Source organism: Salvelinus alpinus, chromosome 21, assembly GCF_045679555.1.
Source record: "Salvelinus alpinus chromosome 21, SLU_Salpinus.1, whole genome shotgun sequence".
NCBI lineage: Eukaryota > Metazoa > Chordata > Actinopteri > Salmoniformes > Salmonidae > Salvelinus > Salvelinus alpinus.
This window is the reverse complement of record NC_092106.1, coordinates 29,881,615-29,901,983: the sequence shown is the minus strand read 5'-3', so window position 1 is coordinate 29,901,983 and position 20,369 is coordinate 29,881,615. Positions and strand designations below refer to the sequence as shown.

Sequence of the window (20,369 nt, the reverse complement as noted above, 5' to 3'; positions counted from 1 at the left end):
GTGGGCATAGAATATTAAAACAACGCAGACTATGGAGGGTTTTACGCACATCCAAACGTTTCACAGTAGCTGAACAAAGATCCAATATACAAAGAAAGGGAGAATGTCCACTCACTGTTATACTGCTCCCAAATAGGCCTGTGTTTTATGAACATAATCAGAACCATCGTACAGATCAGATCACATTCACACATCTCCAGAAGTTGCATTGCATGTACGCCACGGATATTGTCACAATAAAAACAGGAAGGAGAACTATTCTAATAAGATTGCTTGTTTTTCTTTTATATTACAACAAATCCCTTTTTTTTTTTTACAACAATAAATGTAAAAATGTAATGATATCCTAAAATCGGCATGATAAAAAACACACTGCTGTTAAACCAGCCTTCGTTATACTGTAGTAGGCCTAAGGGAGGGCTTGGTTTTGAAAAAACACGATATTTATATATACAAAAGTATGTGGACACCCCTCCCGAGTGGCGCAGCTCAGTGCTAGAGGCCTTACTACAGACCCTGGTTCGATTCCAGGCTGTATCACAACCGGTCGTGGCTGGGAGTCCCAAAGGGCGGCGCACAATTGTCCCAGCGTCGTCCGGGTTAGGGTTTGGCCAGGGTAGGCCGTCATTGTAAATAAGAATTAGTTCTTAACTGACTTGCCTAGTTAAAACAAGTTGTTTTGATTCGAATTATTTATGTTTTTAAACCTTATCAATAATTTTATTATTCTTCCTCATTGATGTTTGGCATGTCCATGCTCAGCCGTAATGCAATTTATAGTAGGTCTAGCCTCTATGTCCGTGTGAATGCTATTGAATCCATGCAATTAATTAGAACAATGTGGAATGCAAATGGGTTCAAGTTAATGCATTTAGCATAGATAGGTATACATTTTGTTATTTCATTTCTATAAGCTATTTAACAAACTATAACAGACTAACTTTGGAATTGAGTTGATTCCAAGGCAATACATAAAAGACCGTAAATACACAACTTGAAGCAACCAAACGTTTCACAATGGAGCATGTTCTGATTGGCCAGTGAGGGGCCACGCCTCAACACACCCACAACTTGTTTATTCATCAAAACCCAGCAAGTGCACTGATAATTGTGATAGTGAAAATGGAAGAAAATATTCCTGACACACCCTTGAACCTATAGCACTACGGTCTGCTCTTAGATTTACCATTTCGTACGGTTTGTTAAATTAGAGCCCTCAATGTTTGTTTTCTTGGGAAGCTGTGAGTGTTATTATATGATACAATATCAGTACTTGTTACATTACAACTTGTCTAAGTCCTGTCATCAACAGATTTCAGCCAGTGTGTGTCTGTGGATTGACTGCATTGTTTGACTGGAATATTGGAATATTGGCAGTCCTCTAAAACTGGCTGGCTAACAAACATAAAGTGCAGATCAATTCTTCAAATTCATTATTTGTTACTATCTTATCACACCACTGGAAATCTATGGTTGACCAACTCCCTGACTAAAATGGCTGACCGTAATCAAATCAAATTGAAGTTTATTGGTCACGTACACAGTTCAGCAAGTGTTATAGCGGTGCAGCAAAATGCTTATGTTACTAGCTCCTAACAATGCAGTCAACTGTCAAACAGCTAGAATATCTTTTTTTAAATGCAATCGATACATATTTACACAAGCTAAACTAAGAATGACGTGAACAGCAGTGGACACACTGAGTGTATAAAACATTATGAGCACCTTCCTAATATTGAGTTGAACCCCTTTTGCCCTCAGAACAGCCTCAATTCGTTGGGGCATGGACTCTGGTCGAAAGCGTTCCACAGGGATGCTGGACCATGTTGACTCCAATGCTTCCCACAGTTGTCAAGTTGGCTGGATGTCCTTTGGACCATTCTTGATACACGGGAAACTGTTGAGTGTGAAAAACCCAGCAGCGTTGCAGTTCTTGACACACTCAAACCGGTGCACCTGGCATCTACTATCAAAGGCACTTCAATATTTTGACTTGCCCATTCACCTTCTGAATGGCACACATACACAATCCATGCCTCAATTGTCGCAAGGCTTAAAAATCCTTATTTAACCTGTCTCCTCCCCTTCACCTACACTGATTTGAAGTGGATTTAACAAGTGGCATCAATAAGGGATCATAGCTTTCACTTGGATTCACCTTGTCATTCTGCCATGGAAAGGGCAGGTGTGGCTAAGGTTTTATACACTCAGTTTTTATTAGTGAGCTATGTTAAGAATCCAGTATATAAATAAATATGTGGTGTGTAGGTTCCTGTCCATTCTATTATTCTAATTATATGCTCACAAACACATTAACTAACACACACACTCATTTACTCTCTCTCTAACTCACACAATGCATGTACACTGCACACTGAACTGTACACCTTTCTATAGATGCAGTTCGTCTAAGACTGAATGAGTTTGTGCACAAAAACACAACGGATAATTAACCCAATCACTTTCTATACACTGACTCACCTCCAGTTGTTTATCATGCTTAGAGCTTTACGTTTACTTAGATTGCTCGTGTGTGAGCGAGCCAGAGAGTGGGGAAAGCGAGAGAGAAAAAATAAGATAATTTGCTTCTCTAAAAGCACATGCATTTGCAAAGGTGTGTGTAAACCCTCTCCCCTCTCCCTCCAGGCCCACCTTCCGTTACTTCACTTGGCACACCTGTGTGCTGGGCATCGTGGGCTGTGCTATCATGATGTTCCTGATCAACGCTATCTACGCCTCAGCCTCCATCGCCTTCATGCTGCTACTACTGCTGCTCATCCACTACCTCAGCCCTACCAGCAGCTGGGGCTATATCAGCCAGGCTCTCATCTTCCACCAGGTAAACACACACTTCTGTGCTACATCCACTACCTCAGCTACATCAGTCTACAGAACATTATGACATGACATCATCCAGTAGGGTTGGGCAGTATCCAGGTTTTCACATCGTTTTACTGTCCTTCTCTCATCTCGGAATTTACGCTATTACCAGTTTCGTATACAAGGGGGCCAAAAAAAAATCTCATTGCGTCTACCAGAATGCTAACAAAATTAGCACAAGTAATAACTAATTTCCATGGAAGCTGCTAGCTAAGTATGTTAACGAGCACAAATGAAAATAAATGAATTACAAAGACAGGCACTCTAGCTCATAAAATTATACATACAGTGCATTCGGGAAGTATTCAGACCCCTTGACTTTTTCCATATTCTGTCAGTCTTATTCTAAAATGGATTCAATGGATTTTTTTTCTCCAAATCAAAAACAGGTTTTTAGAAATGTATGCAAATGTATATATATAAAAAAATATATATATATAACATTTACATAAGTATTCAAACCCATTACTCAGTACTTTGTTGAAGCACCTTTTGGCAGTGATTATCTATTTTCAGGTCTCTACAGAGATGTTTGATCGGGTTCACGTCCGGGCTCTGGCTGGGCCACTCAAGGACATTCAGAGACTTGTACAGAAGCCACTCCTGCGTTGTCTTGGCTGTGTGATTAGGGTCGTTGTCATGTGGAAGGTGAACCACCCCAGTCTGAGGTCCTAGGCGCTCTGGAGCAGGTGTTCATCAAGGATCTCTCTGTACTTTGCTCAGTTCATCTTTCCCTCGATCCTGACTAGTCTCCCAGTGCCTGCCGCTGAAAAACATCCCCACAGCATGATGCTGCCGTCTGCCACCACCATGCTTCACCATAAGGATGGTGTCAGGTTTCCTCCAGACGTGACACTTGGCATTCAGGCCAAATAGTTCAATCTTGTTTTCATCATTCCAGAGAATCTTGTTTCTCATGGTCTAAGTCCTTTACATTCCTTTTAGCAAACTAAGCGGGCTGTCATGTGCCTTTTACTGAGGAGTTGCTTCCGTCTGGGCACTCTACCATAAAGGCCTGATTGGTGGAGTGCTGCAGAGATGGCCGTCCTTCTGGAAGGTTCTCCCATCTCCACAGAGGAACTCTGTCAGAGTGACCATCGGGTTCTGGGTCAACTTCAAGGCTCTTCTCCCCAAATTGCTTGGTGGTTCGAAACTTCTTCCATTTAAGAATGATGGAGGACACTGTGTTCTTGGGGACCTTCAATACTGCAGAAATGTTTTGTTACCCTTCCCCAGATCCGTGCCTCGACACAAGCCTGTCTCAGAGCTCTACAGACAATTCCTTCGACCTCATGGCTTGGTTTTTGCTCTGACATGCACTGTCAACTGTGGGACTTTATATAGACAGGTGTCTCTTTCCAAATCATGTCCAATCGATTGAATTTACCACAGGTGGACATCAAGTTGTAGAAACATATCAAGGATGATCAATGGAAACAGAGTGCACCTGAGCTCAATGTTGAGTCTCATAGCAAAGTGTCTGAATACTTTTTATGTAAATAAGGTATTTCTGTTTTTTATTTTTAATACATTTGCAAACATTTCTAAAAACCTGATTTTGCTTTGTCATTATGTGGTACTGTGTGCAGATTGAGGATGATTTTTTATTTAATCCATTTTAGAATAAGGCTGCAACAAAATGTGGAAAAGAGGAATGTCTGAATACTTACCGAATCCACTGTAGGTAGGAGCTATCAAATGTTATTGTTGGTGAATTTGGACATTTCCAAGCGAATGTGAACGAGAGACATTGTGCAAAGGAACAAATATTTTTTGCATTGGCAGCTGTACAGAACTCATCCAAAGGGCACAATATGATGCCCTGTCACCATATTAATTCAGCCTTTTACTAAAATAAGTAGCTAGTTAAACTTAGGGGTTGTGTTAACGCAGAATTCTGTTTTTCACGCAATAAATAAAAACTCATATCTTGCTGCGTTTTGTAAACACAGATATAAAATGCTTCTTGTTGTAATTTCTGTTCGGCATCAGACAAATTTTGTGCTTCAGTTGCACGTTTCCACTCAGAGAATTCTCTAACAGGCATTCTATCAGCAGACCGCGCTCTGACTGGTGTGTAGCTACTTTTCTCTGGTACTTTTCTCAGTGTAGCCAGCCTGCTTTTCTCCGGTAAAATGCAATATTAACTTTAAAACATTAGGGAATGTAGCTGTAGCTGGTTCCAGTATGGCACCGACAGAGATGGTCCCTTCGAGTTCTTAGGAAAGTATGAAGTATTTTTATTTTTTTATGTGTTATTTCTTACGTTGTTACCCCAGGAAATCTTAAGTCTTATTACATACAGCCGGGAAGAACTATTGGATATAAGAGGAATGTCAACTTACCAACATTGTGACTAGGAATATGACTTTCCCGAAGCGGATCCTCTGTTCAGACCACCACCCAGGACAATGGAGCAAATTCCAGTAGGCAATCCAAAACAATGACGCCGCAGACGAAGTGGCCACCTGGCCAAGCTCCGTAGACGTGCACGCCGCTCCCGAGTATACTACTAGCCAATGTCCAGTCTCTTGACAGCAAGGTAGACAAATTTCGAGCAAGGGTTGCCTTCCATAGAGATTGTACATGTCTGTTTCACGGAACATGGCTCTCTCGGGATATGTTGTCGGAATCGGTTCAGCCACTGGGCTTCTCCATGCATCACGCCGACGGAGATAAACACCTCTCTGAAGAGGAAGGGCGGGGGTGTATGCTTCATGATTAACAACTCATGGCGTAATCATAACAACATACAGGAACTCAAGTCCTTCTGCTCACCCGATCAAGAATTCCTTACAATCAACTGCCACCATTTTACCTACCAAGAGAATTCTCGCAAGTTATAGTAACAGCTGTGTACATTCCCCCTCAAGCAGACACCAAGATGGCAATCAAGGAACTTCACTGGACTAAATGAAAACTGGAAACCATACATCCTGAAACAGCATTTGTTGTAACTGGGGATTTTAATAAACCTAAATTCTTCCAGCATATTGATTGCGCTGCGCACAAGTGCAACACCCTTCGCCACTGCTGATCGTGGACTTCAGGAAACAGCAGAGGGAGCACCTCCCTATCCACATCGAAGGGACAGCAGTGGAGAAGGTGGACCGTTTTTTAAGTACACATCAACGACAAACTGAAATGGTACACCCACACAGACAGTGTGGTGAAGAAGGCGCAACAGCGCTTCTTCAACCTCAGGAGGCTGAAGAAATTTGGCTTGTCACCCAAAACCCTTACAAATTTTTACAGATGCACAATCGAGAGCATCCTGTCGGGCTGTATCACAGCCTAGTACGGCAACTGCACTGCCTTCAACCGCAAGGCTCTCCAGAGGGTGGTGCGGTCTGCACAACGCATCACTTGTGGCAAACTACCTGCCCTCCATTACACCTACAGCACCCAATGTCACAGGAAGGCCAAAAAGATAATCAAAGGACATCAACCACCCGAGCCACTGCCTGTTCACCCCGCTACCATCCAGAAGGCGATGTCAGTACAGGTGCATCAAAGCTGGGACGGAGAGACTGAAAAACAGCTTCTATCTCAAGGCCAACAGACTGCTAAACATCAATCACCAACTCCGAGACGCTGCTGCCTACATTGAGACCCAATCACTGGACACTTTAAACAATGCACTCTAAATAATTCCACTTTAATAATGTTTGCATATCTTGCATTACTCATCACATGTATATACTATATTTTATACTATCTATTGCACCTTGCCTATGTCGCTCGGCCATCGCTCATCCATATACTTACATGTACATATTCTCAGTCACCCCTTTAGATTTGTGTGTATTAGGTAGGTAGTTGTTGGGGAATTGTTGGATTACTTGTTAGATATTACTGCGCTGTCGGAACTAGAAGCACAAGCATTTCGCTACACTTGCATTAACACCTGCTAACCATGTGTACAGTTGAAGTCGGAAGTTTAGATACACTTAGGTTGGAGTCATCAAAACTCGTTTTTCAACCACTCCACAAATTTCTTGTTAACAAACTATAGTTTTGGCAAGTCGTTTAGGACTTCTACTTTGTGCATGACACAAGTAATTTTTCCAACAATTGTTTACAGACAGATTATTTCACTTATAATTCACTGTATCACTATTCCAGTGGGTCAGAAGTTTACAAGTTTAAGCCGAAGAACACCATCCCAACCATGAAGCACGGGGGTGGCATCATCATGTTGTGGGGTGCTTTGCTGCAGGAGGGTCTGGTGCACTTCACAAAATAGATAGCATCATGAGAATAGAAAATGATGTGGATATATTGAAGCAACATCTCAAGTCATCAGTCAGGAAGTTAAAGCTTGCTCGCAAATGGGTCTTCCAAATGGACAATGACCCCAAGCATACTTCCAAAGTTGTGGCAAAATGGCTTAAGGACAACAAAGCCAAGGTATTGGAGTGGCCATCACAAAGCTCTGACCTCAATCCTATAGAACATTTGTGGGAAGAACTGAAAAAGCGTGTGCGAGCAAGGAGGCCTACAAACCTGACTCAGTTACACCAGCTCTGTCAGGAGGAATTGGCCAAAATTCACCCAACTTATTGTGGGAAGCTTGTGGAAGGCTACCTGAAACGTTTGACCCAAGTTAAACAATTTAATGGCAATGCTACCAAATACTAATTGAGTGTATGTAAACTTCTGGCCCACTGGGAATGTGATGAAAGAAATAAAAGCTGAAATAAATAATTCTCTCTACTATTATTGTCGTGGTAATTTCCTGTATTACTCAATGATGAGAGAGCCAACCACGCACAAGTCAGAGTTATATTATAAATTCCATCTTTAATAATATTTGAGCTTCACCATAGCCCTTTTTTTACTCTCAGATCAATTCAGTGTCTATAAATGAGCCAAGATACACCCCTCAACTTACAAGACTTCAAGAACCTTTTACTTGAAAGAGGAGTATCCCATAGCTAGATAGCATTAGCTATAATTGATTTTAATCTCGTTCTTGGTACCACTTAGTACGAAAACATTACCTCATCCAATGGCATGTATCAAATGTCAATTCTAGATACTCCCATCTCAAATACACCCCCTCCTGGATAAGCTCAGAAAAGACTGAGCCTCTTAGGTCATATACTAGGTCAAGATAAGGGCAACCTCAGAGGGGACATACAATGGTTCTAGACACTGCAATGCTCCTTCCCCCAATGAGAAAAGTAGGGAGTGACTGGCGTACAGACATTGTATGAAATGACTAACTGGTTCCCCATTAATAACGCCATCCCTTCACATGGTTTAGGAATAGTTACAGACACATTCACATAAGAAGACAATGTTCCATTCTGTCCTCCTCCCCTTCTGATATTCTACATAGCACCACATGGTTTAACAGATACATTGACATATGAAGACAAGCCTGACCTCTCCCCTCTCTGGGCCTCAAGTGACTAAGCCCTAGCTCAGAAGTGATAACTGCAACTGCCAACCCTATAGTCCAAAGGGAACCATTCTAATGACAAGTATCTCACAAGCATATGATGAAAATAAAACATCTTATCAGTAATACCCAACTCATTCTGATTCATCCACGACATTATTCTGACATTTCACATTCTTAAAATAAAGTGGTGATCCTAACTGACCTAAGACAGAGAATTTTTACTAGGATTAAAGGTCAGATATTGTGAAAAACTGAGTTTAAATGTATTTGGCTAAGGTGTATGTAAACTTCCGACTTCAACTGTGTGACAAATCAAATTTGATTTGGCTACATATTTCTATGATAAACATTAGAAATATGGCCATGCATTGTTCTTGAAAAAAAGACCTTGCTTTTTCATTGTAAGCTCATTTACTTGTGTGTTTGCCAGCCAAATAGCATTGCACTTCGGTTGTCATCTGATGAAAATGAAGCTATTTTCTGGCTCAACTGTTCTGGGGAATTATGCTAAGCTTCACAACGTAAAATAATGTGACGGGTGAAATGAAGAACACAATCAGCTTCATCTCTTAACGTATTGCACAGGTGACTGCAGGTATTAACTTAAAGTAGCTGCAAATATAAAAATGTATGGAGAAACTTCAAACGAATAGTTTCAATGGTATTGGCAGTATTGAAAAACCATCCTGTGGCTATTTCCAAATACCCCGGGAATATGGTATATACAATTTATCGCCCAAGCCTATCATCCTGAAGTATTTGTATATTTGTCCTCTATTCTACAAGCCTTTTGCTCTAGTGTTGCCAGGAGGGACTGTTGCCAAGGCGACGGTTGCCAGGGCAGTGAAGTGCCAGGAGCCTGTCAAAAGCTAGGCTGGTCCAGGAGCATTATTACAGCCACTTAACTTATTGAGCCTTTCTCCACTGCTTCCCCTCTCCTCCCTATCCTTCCCCCATCCCCAGGGAGAGAGGGAAACACGAGGAACGCGGAGACACTTAGTTTAAACTAACTTGTGTGTGTGTGGAGGGATTACGAGGGTGCATGTTTTGGCAGTGCTCAGTATGGATCGGTGCCAACTGGGTGACATTGAGGAAAGACATAGAAGAAGATGGGATTCATGTGATACAGGCAAGGAGATATAAGCTGATAGTCTTGAGGGATGGGGATAGTATTGAAGGAGTGATTGACATGAAAGAAAAAGACATGGGGAGGAGTTTCTAGGTGGGCGGATAGAAAATAATGTCGAAGTTAAGAAAAGATGCAAATGCAATGACACAGGGATAGGATGGTGAGAGACATCACATATTGTCTTAATCCCTCTATCAGAAGACCGTGAGGGAGATGGATCACGAGAGGGTGATGGAGAGGGACGGAGTGAGGGACAGCTGGAGCGGTAGATGAGTGGAGGAGGCAGAAGCACATTGACTCCAGGAACTCTCTCGGGTTGGCGAAAACTTTGATAATGATGATAGTGTTATTATGAGTGTTTAACATTCTCATTATTAGCAGTATGTACACACACACGCAAGTACTCACAGAAACATACATACACACTAATTATTCACATGAGGTTGTCTGGTCAGAAGCACGGTTTCGGTAAACCGTGTATCATAGCGTTTTATTTTTTAAATACTTTTGTTAGATCAGTAATTAGGGAGATCGGATACTAAGTGAAACCTAGAATCGACTACACGTCTTACATATATCCAGTCATGCCCCTTCAGTGATCACGCCAAGGAAGTCATGCCCCTTCAGTGATCACGCCAAGGAAGTCATGCCCCTTCAGTGATCACGCCAAGGAAGTCATGCCCCTTCAGTGATCACGCCAAGGAAGTCATGCCCCTTCAGTGATCACGCCAAGGAAGTCATGCCCCTTCAGTGATCACGCCAAGGAAGTCATGCCCCTTCAGTGATCACGCCAAGGAAGTCATGCCCCTTCAGTGATCACGCCAAGGAAGTCATGCCCCTTCAGTGATCACGCCAAGGAAGTCATGCCCCTTCAGTGAGGAAGGGTGGAAGGAACATAATGTTTTCAGAGGTTTTTAATAGGCCCATTGTCTTGAATATCTGTAGGTTGGTGGCCATTTGGACCTAGTATTTGCTAATTATTTCTATGGTTGGCTAGGTAACAGGAATTCATATTGGATAGCCAGGTTTATGTTCCAGACTTGGAATGTTTCAACATTGGTCTTGTAGATATAATTACAGCTCTGTGATTTTATCTAATGAGAATATGGCGGGAGGTCGCAGTACTGACATTCCATAATGCCAACTGTTTCTTCATGACCACTACACACCCCTCCTACACACTCCCTGGTCTGCAGTCTCTGCCACAGTCTCATGTCTTAATGGGATTCTGATTCTGGATCCAGTTTGTTTCTGCAGTGGTGGAATCCTTCTGATTAGACCACAGACAGACAGACAGACACACACGCGCTCACTCTGCAGACAAGGGGCGTTGTGTGGGATGTGCACAGGGACACATGTCAGAAGAAAGTAAAGGAAGGGTTTTATGCAGCGAGAGTGGCCAACTTAAGCCACGTACACCATGGTTTCTAGTTGCCAGTAGTAACCGGATCTGTTTGTGATTTAGCCAACTCCTCTGTGGTTTGTTGTTATACCATACATATACATAATGTACAGTCGTGGCCAAAAGTTTTGAGAATGACACAAATATTAATTTTCACAAAGTCTGCTGCCTCAGTGTCTTTAGATATTTTTGTCAGGTACTATGGAATATTGAAGTATAATTACAAGCATTTCATAAGTGTCAAAGGCTTTTATTGACAATTACATGAAGTTGATGCAGAGTCAATATTTGCAGTGTTGACCCTTCTTTTTCAAGACCTCTGCAATCCGCCCTGGCATGCTGTCAATTTCTTCTGGGCCACATCCTGACTGATGGCAGCCCATTCTTGCATAATCAATGCTTGGAGTTTGTCAGAATATGTGGGGTTTTGTTTGTCCACCCGCCTCTTGAGGATTGACCACAAATTCTCAATAGGATTAAGGTCTGGGGAGTTTCCTGGCCATGGACCCAAAATATTGATGTTTTGTTCCCCGAGCCACTTAGTTATCACTTTTGCATTATGGCAAGGTGCTCCATCATGCTGGAAAAGGCATTGTTCGTCACCAAACTGTTCCTGGATGGTTGGGAGAAGTTGCTCTCGGAGGATGTGTTGGTACCATTTTTTATTCATGGCTGTGTTCTTAGGCAAAATTGTGAGTGAGCCCACTCCCTTGGCTGAGAAGCAGCCCCACACATGAATGGTCTCAGGATGCTTTACTGTTGGCATGACACAGGACTGATGGTAGCGCTCACCTTGTCTTCTCCGGGCAAGCTTATCTCCGGATGCTCCAAACAATCAGAAAGGGGATTCATCAGAGAAAATGACTTTACCCCAGTCCTCAGCAGTCCAGTCCCTGTACCTTTTGCAGATTATCAGTCTGTACCTGATGTTTTTCCTAGAGAGAAGGGGCTTCTTTGCTGCCCGTCTTGACACCAGGCCATCCTCCAAAAGTCTTCGCCTCACTGTGTGTGCAGATGCACTCACACCTGCCTGCTGCCATTCCTGAGCGAGCTCTGTACTGGTGGTGCCCCGATCCTGCAGCTGAATCAACGTTAGGAGACGGTCCTGGCGCTTGTTGGACTTTCTTGGGCGCCCTGAAGCCTTCGTCACAACAATTGAACCGCTCTCCTTGAAGTTTTTGATGATCCGATAAATGGTTGATTTAGGTGCAATCTTACTGGCAGCAATATCCTTGCCTGTGAAGCCCTTTTTGTGCCATGGCAAAGAGGGACTTTGCAATTCATCTGATCACTCTTCATAACATTCTAGAGTATATGCAAATTGCCATCATACAAACTGAGGCAACAGACTTTGAAAATTTATATTTGTGTCATTCCCAAAAAATTTGGCCACAACTATATGACATGTATGGTATAACAATGAACAACTGGGGAGTTTGCCAAATAATCTGGCCACTAAACTACAGTAGTAGCAACATGCCTTTGCAACCAAGCTACAGATGTAGGATCTTAATTTGATTACGCTTTTGTTGCTAAGAATTTTACTGCAGTGCAGGAAACGCAGATGAGCTTAGTGATTTACTTAAATTAACTTAAAGCCCACACTAACACATTGTTATATTAACAGTATTGCACTTTTCATGTAGCCTACTTTTGGCCGGCTAATGGCCTAACCATCGATCAAGCAAAATTATGGCCAAAAATGTCAGTCCTGTTGCTGCAGGATTATTTTGCTGTGACAATATAGGTCAAATTATGATCCTACATCTATGTTGCTACCAATTAGCATTCCAGTCCTGATAACTATTGTGTGTGCAGTATAGATCAGTGGTTCTTAACCATGGGTAATAGGACCCCTGGGAGTACTTGGCCGATCTACAGGGGGTACTTGAGAAGGCTCATGAGACTGGTAAAATGTTTGAGAGGGTACTCGGGCAGAGCAAAATTCAGTTAGTGGTACAGTAACCGAAAAAAGGTTTGGATCCACTGCTATAGATAATACAGTATACAACTCTGTTGTAACGCAACTGTCGCTCTCTCCCTCCAGGTGCGTAAGTACCTGTTGATGTTGGACGTGCGTAAGGACCATGTGAAGTTCTGGAGACCCCAGCTGTTGCTGATGGTATCTAACCCCCGTAGCAGTGTAGGTCTCATCACCTTCATCAACGACATCAAGAAGAGTGGTCTCTATGTCCTGGGACATGTACAGCTAGGAGACCTGGGTAAGAGGACACACGGAGACGTTGGCTTTTTAAGAATAAAGAAGCCTTTTACGTATTCCCTTCCATTATTCTCCCAGAGTGGCTGAATACCTCCGTCATCCATCACAGTTCAGGCTTGTTGGTGAATGTCTAGTGGAATTGTGTTCGACTGAGTTGATGTCAAACCAATATTTGAAGAAGTATGTCTGACTTGGCTAGTACGGTAACTAAAGCTATATGTGTGGTAAGCCAGGCTGCTTACCAGTGTGTGAAGTTTATTCGTTCACGGAATTGGTTCGCTCTGACAGTGAGTCACATTGTCGTAGCTCGCTAAATAAACCATGGGTGCCAGTATCTCAGAAACGGTCGGCCTCCTGGGCTTTTCACTCAGTGTCTAGGGTTTACCGAGAAGGGTGCGACAAACCAAAAACTTCCAGTCAGTGGCAGTCCTGTGGGCGAAAACCGCTCGTTGAGGTCGAAGGAGAATGGCAAGAATCGTGCAAGCTAACAGGTGGGCCACAAACGGGCAAATAATGGTGCAGTATAGCAGTGGTGTGCACCAGGGGTTCCCAAACTTTTTCACTCAAGCCCCCCTTCCAGCATTGGTGAACATCCTACGCCGACACAATTTGAGAACCACTGCAGAACGGCATCACGAAATGCACAACTCGTCGGGCTATTGCAGCAGATGACTACATTGGGTTCTAGTCCTATCAGCTAAAAACAAGAAGCGGCCACGGTAGGCATGTGATCACCTACACCTGGTCCGACCAATCCTGGTTCCTGTTGTGTCATGCTGTCGTCAGGATTTGGCGTAAGCCGAACGCCTCGCTGTCTCTCTCGCGCGCCTCGCTGTCTCTCTCGCGCGCCTCGCTGTCTCTCTCGCGCGCCTCGCTGTCTCTCTCGCGCGCCTCGCTGTCTCTCTCTCGCGCGCCTCGCTGTCTCTCTCGCGCGCTCTCTCTCGGGCGCGAGAGAGAGAGACGGGCGCGAGAGAGAGAGACGGGCGCGAGAGAGAGAGACGGGCGCGAGAGAGAGAGACGGGCGCGAGAGAGAGAGACGGGCGCGAGAGAGAGAGACGGGCGCGAGAGAGAGAGACGGGCGCGAGAGAGAGAGACGGGCGCGAGAGAGAGAGATGGGCGCGAGAGAGAGAGACGGGCGCGAGAGAGAGAGAGACGGGCGCGAGAGAGAGAGAGACGGGCGCGAGAGAGAGAGAGACGGGCGCGAGAGAGAGAGAGACGGGCGCGAGAGAGAGAGAGACGGGCGCGAGAGAGAGAGAGACGGGCGCGAGAGAGAGAGAGACGGGCGCGAGAGAGAGAGAGACGGGCGCGAGAGAGAGAGACGGGCGCGAGAGAGAGAGACGGGCGCGAGAGAGAGAGAGACGGGCGCGAGAGAGAGAGAGACGGGCGCGAGAGAGAGAGAGACGGGCGCGAGAGAGAGAGAGACGGGCGCGAGAGAGAGAGAGACGGGCGCGAGAGAGAGAGAGACGGGCGCGAGAGAGAGAGAGACGGGCGCGAGAGAGAGAGACGGGCGCGAGAGAGAGAGACGGGCGCGAGAGAGAGAGACGGGCGCGAGAGAGAGAGACGGGCGCGAGAGAGAGAGACGGGCGCGAGAGAGAGAGACGGGCGCGAGAGAGAGAGACGGGCGCGAGAGAGAGAGACGGGCGCGAGAGAGAGAGACGGGCGCGAGAGAGAGAGACGGGCGCGAGAGAGAGAGACGGGCGCGAGAGAACGCGCTCTCGTGACGTCTCGCTCTCTCGTTTCGCGTCTCGCTCTCTCGTTTCGCGTCTCGCTCTCTCGTTTCGCGTCTCGCTCTCTCGTTTCGCGTCTCGCTCTCTCGTTTCGCGTCTCGCTCTCTCGTTTCGCGTCTCGCTCTCTCTCGCGTCTCGCTCTCTCTCGCGTCTCTCTCGCGTTCTCTCTCGCGTCTCTCTCTCGCGTTCTCTCTCGCGTCTCGCTCTCTCGTTCTCTCTCGCGTCTCGTTCTCTCTCGCTCTCTCGTTCTCTCGTTCTCTCTCGCTCTCTCGTTCTCTCGTTCTCTCTCGCTCTCTCGTTCTCTCTCGCTCTCTCGTTCTCTCTCGCTCTCTCGCTCTCTCGTTCTCTCTCTTGCTCTCTCGTTCTCTCTCGCTCTCTCTCGTTCTCTCTCGCGTCTCGCTCTCTCGTTCTCTCGCGTCTCGCTCTCTCGTTCTCTCTCGCGTCTCGCTCTCTCGTTCTCTCTCGCTCTCTCTCGCTCTCTCGTTCTCTCTCGTTCTCTCTCGCTCTCTCGTTCTCTCTCGCTCTCTCTCGCTCTCTCGTTCTCTCTCGCTCTCTCGTTCTCTCTCGCGTCTCGCTCTCTCGTTCTCTCTCGCGTCTCGCTCTCTCGTTCTGTCTCTCGCGTCTCGCTCTCTCGTTCTCTCTCTCGCGTCTCGCTCTCTCTCGATCGCGTCTCTTATGTTCTTCTGTGGCACTTCCCAATCAGGTCACTACACAGAGAAATAACTTCATCTCTTATTCTCTGAGGACTTGGCAGATAATGGCCCCTGGCCAAAATGCTTGCACAGATATTGATGTTTTGTTTCTCTCCATCCTACCCTCACCCCCCCCCCCCTCTTTTTCTCTCTCTCTCTCGATACTCCCACCACCCCCCCTTCTCGCTCTCTCGCTCTTTCTCTCAGACACGTTACCGTCCGACCCTCTCCAGTGTCATTATGACTCATGGTTGTCTCTGGTGGACCACCTCAACATCAAGGCATTTGTTAACCTCACCCTGGCTGACTCGGTACGGCACGGAGTCCAACATCTACTCTTCATCTCTGGCCTAGGTCAATGATTATATTCACTACTCTCTGATACCATACACTCTATTAGCTGTAACTGGCCCAACTGTCATTCATACACCTCTTTTACCATCACACCCATTCACTCATCTCTCCCTCTTTCCATCTGTCTCTCTAGGTGGGATGAGGCCCAACACCTTGGTCCTGGGTTTCTATGATGACTGCACTCCCAAAGACAAACTCACTGACCCCGTCCTCGCAGATGCCACCGTCCTCACTCAGGACCCCGAGGACGAACGCCCGCCCTACCACTTCCCCGCCCTGCGGCCTTCCAATGATGGTATGGGGGAAAACAGAAAAGTCATGGGACCCCAAGAATACGTGGCGGTGATCGCAGACGCCATGAAGATGTTGAAGAACGTAGCGCTAGCCCGCTACTTCCACCAGTTCGACCGGGCCTCGACCATCTCCTCGTCCCCAGGGAAGGGTGCTCTGTACGTGGACGTGTGGCCAGTCAACCTGCTGAGACCAGACAGCTCCAGCTACGTAGACACCTGCTCCCTCTTCCTGCTCCAGCTTGCCTGCGTCCTCAACATGGTCCGCGCATGGCGCCATGCTAGACTCCGCCTCTTTCTATGTGTGGAGGAAGGGCGGAGCCTGCGAGGCTCTGAGGAAAAGCTGGGTCAGCTGCTGAAGGAACTGAGGATCAAAGCCAACGTGTACACTGTGCCCTGGGACCAGCAGGTGGCACTACACTGGCAGAGGCAGGGTGAGGTGGGCAAGAGGAGGCCCACCCGCCAGTCACAGAGAGAGGAGGAGGGGCTGGGGAAGAGGGGGTTGTTTGAGGAGAAGGAAGGAGGCGACGGAAACTATGTGAATAGCTTCCCTAGCAATGCCACAAGGCTGTCGGATGAGTATCTGTCGGCGGTTAATAGGTTGATCCTGGAGCAGGCCTGCCCCCCTCCGGCCGTGCGTTTCCTGTATTTGCCCCACCCCCCGGCTGACACGCAGCACTACACGGCCTACCTGCGCCAGCTAGACCTGCTCACCAAGGACCTGGGTCCTACCCTGCTCATACACGGGGTTACACCTGTCCTCACCACTGACCTCTAACACCTGAACTCTCACCAACTGACCCCTGATTAAACCCTCATCCCCTTACCAAATTGCTGCAGGTAGAAGTGCTACTTAGACAAAGCTCAAGGATCCACTTACCTTCCCCAAAGCTGTACTAATATACAATATATATACAAAAGTATGTGGACACCCCTTCAAATAAGTGGATTTGGCTATTTCAGCCATGCCCGTTGTTGACATGTGTATAAAATCGAGCACACAGCCATGCAATCTCCATACACAAACATAGGCAGTAGAATGGCCCGTACTGAAGAGATCAGTGACTTTCAACGTGGCACTGTCATAAGATGCCACCTTTCCATCAAGTCAGTGGGACCCTTCATGAAATGGAACTCCATGAAATGGGTTTCCATGGCTGAGCAGCCGCACACAAGCCTAAGATCACCATGCACAATGCCAAGCGTCAGCTGGAGTGGTGTAAAGCTCGCCGCCATTAGAGGGATGAATTACGCTTCACCGTCTGGCAGTCCGACGGACGAATCTGGGTTTTGCGGATGCCAGGAGAACGCTACCTGCCCGAATGCAGAGTGCTAACTGTAAAGTTTGGTGGAGGAGAAATAATGGTCTGGGGCTGTTTTTCATAGTTCGGGCTAGGAAATCTTAACACTACAGCATACAATGACATTCTTGACAATTCTGTGCTTCCAACTTTGAGGCAATAGTTTGGGAAAGGCACTTTCCTGTTTCAGCATGACAATGCCCCAGTGCACAAAGTGAGGTCCATACAGAAATGGTTTGATGAGATCGGTGTGGAAGAACTAGACAGGCCTGCACAGAGCCCTGACCTCAACCCCACCTTTGGGATGAATTGGAACGCCGACTGCGAGCCAGGCCTAATCTCCCAACATCAGTGCCCCACATCACTAATTCTCTTGTGCCTGAATGGAAGCAAGTTCCCACAGCAATGTTCCAACATCTAGTGGAAAGTCTTCCCAGAAGAATGGAGGCTGTTATAGCAGGCTCCACTCTAATATTAATGCCCATGATTTTGGAATGAGATGTTCGACAAGCAGATGTCCACATACTTTTGGCAATCTAGTGTATTTCCTCCGTTCCCCTATCCTCCTTATGAATATGGAAGGGTTGCACTGGCCAAAATGTACATAATAATGCTTCAAGGGGACTGAAGTCTGACACTGCCAAGTCATTGGAGCTCAGTAAAAGGTTTTCTTTTCTGAAATCACAATTTTTGTCTTTAATACAAAATCAGAAACATGTGACCTTAAGTTTACAGTTCAAATATGAAAATACAGCAATCTGTTTAATGGGACTATTATGGATCTATTTATAACAATAAGAAAAATACTTAAATTATGTTTAAAGAAATTATATATTTTTCCTGTTAGAAATATTTGCCTTTGTACTGTTATGGGTGTGGGTTACTGACTGAACCAATCAGAATGCCTAAGTGCCCTTGTGTCCCTGGATGTAGCAGACTATACATTCTGGCCAGTAGTTTCCTTCACCAGGACAAACTCCTGTACCAACTCTAGTCCGCTCCTCTACATGGAATCCCATGGATGTTTACTGAAGGGATATCTATTCTATATAGATCTATCTCATCTCCATGGAGCCCTTCTATTGGACACTACACTTCTATGCAAAGAATGCTGGAGTATGACCGGTACTATACAGCTCAATTACTTTTTGCTGGAACACGCACATTTTAAAAGCACCATCCAAATCATGTTTTAAAGTGTGGGTATATTGTAATTAAATAAAGAAGCTGTTTTGTAGCAGTTCTGTGTTGTCTTTATTTTCATTTCACTGTCTCATCATTGTGTATTAGTTTTGAGTAAGCAAGTCATTTATCTAAACATAGTGTTGATTGATGTGTATGTTCACGGCCGTAACTATACTGAAGAAAAATATAAACGCAACATGTAAAATGTTGGTCCCATGTTTCATGAGATGAAATAAAATAAAAGATCCCAGAAATGTTCCATGCGCACAAAAATATTATTTCTCTCAATTTTTGTGCACAAATTTGTTTATATCCCTGTTAGTGAGCATTTCTACTTTGCCAAGATAATCCATCCACTTGACAGGTGTGGCATATCAAGAAGCTGATTAAACAGCATGATTATTACACAGGTGCACCTTGTGATGGGGACAATAAAAGGCCACTCTAAAATGTGCAGTTTTGTCACAACACAATGCCACAGAGTGTAAAATTGGCATGCTGACAGCAGGATTGTCCACCAGTGCTTTTGCCAGAGATTTTAATGTTCATTTCTCCACCATAAGCCGCCTCATGTGGTTTTAAAGAATTTGTATGTCCAATCGCTGCAGACCACATATAACCACGCCAGCCCAAGGCCTCCACATCCCAGGACCTCCACATCCGGTTTCTTCACCTGCGGGATCATTTGCTGATGTCACCTTTATGAACCCTTCCCCATGTAGGCGGTGGGGTTATGGTGTGGGCAGGCATAACCCTGCCCACACTATAACAACAAACACAAACACAATTGCATTTTATCGATGGCAATTTGAATACACAGATATCTTGACGAGATCCTGAAGACCATTGTCGTGCCATTCATCCGCCGCCATCACCTCATGTTTCAGCATGATAATGTTGCAAAGATCTGTACACAATTCCTGGAAGATGAAAATGTCCCATTTCTTCCATGGCCTGCATACTCACCAGACATGTCACCCATTGAGCATATTTGAGATGCTTTGGATCGAAGTGTATGACTGCGTGTTCCAGTTCCCGCCAATATTCAGCAACTTTGCACAGCCATTGAATTGGAGTGGGACAACACTCCACAAGCCACAATCAATGGCCTGATCAACTCTATGCAGAGATGTGTCACGTTGCATGAGGCAAATGATGGTCGCACCAGATACTGACTGGTTTTCTAAACCACGCCCATATCTTTTTTTTAAGGTATCTTTGACCGACAGATTCATATCTGTATTCTCAGTCATTCATAGATTAGGGCCTAATTTATTTATTTAATAGCGCCTAATTTATTTAATTGGACTTTTTCCTTGTATGAACTGTTGCATGTTGCGTTTATATTTTGTTCAGTGTACATATAAGGACACCGAGGTCCGGACCTCAGCAATTTTTTCGAAAGAAAATCGATCACGGGTCAACGTCAACACCTAAATATTGCTCCTAGCGTTGATCAAAGCTCAGAATGCTTATATTCTTGAGTTCTACACGCGCCTGCCTCTGCAAATGAGTGGAATCAAGAACAGTTTGTTCGATATGTTCGCATGCGTCCCCCGGATTTGGCTTTTTAGCAGCACATTCGCCACTCTTTCAAACGGCTGACTCCGCTCTCTGGTGGTACAGGCCGAAGACTTGAGACGTGAAACGAACTAACCCAGCTCGAGTGAGCGAGTCGGCTCAAGTAGAGACGCTGCTGACAGTGTGTGTGCGAGATGCTGGACAAAAGGCAATTTTAAAACCATGTTTGTTTCAATATGAACATCTCCACATCTTCC

At 45.3% G+C, this 20,369-nt stretch overlaps 1 protein-coding gene across 1 annotated transcript in view; it reads left to right on the top strand.

Annotated features, from left to right (window-relative positions):
• Window positions 1-18,646, top strand: part of LOC139548205 (solute carrier family 12 member 9-like) — a 60,727-nt gene extending 42,081 nt beyond the window's left edge. The window contains exons 10-13 of the mRNA XM_071357715.1: window positions 2,647-2,839; window positions 12,869-13,043; window positions 15,669-15,815; window positions 15,949-18,646. Of these exons, the coding sequence (XP_071213816.1) occupies window positions 2,647-2,839; window positions 12,869-13,043; window positions 15,669-15,815; window positions 15,949-16,883 (1,450 nt within the window). The 3' untranslated portion in view covers window positions 16,884-18,646. The remainder of the gene's footprint in view (window positions 1-2,646; window positions 2,840-12,868; window positions 13,044-15,668; window positions 15,816-15,948) is intronic.
• Window positions 18,647-20,369: the final 1,723 nt, after the last annotated feature.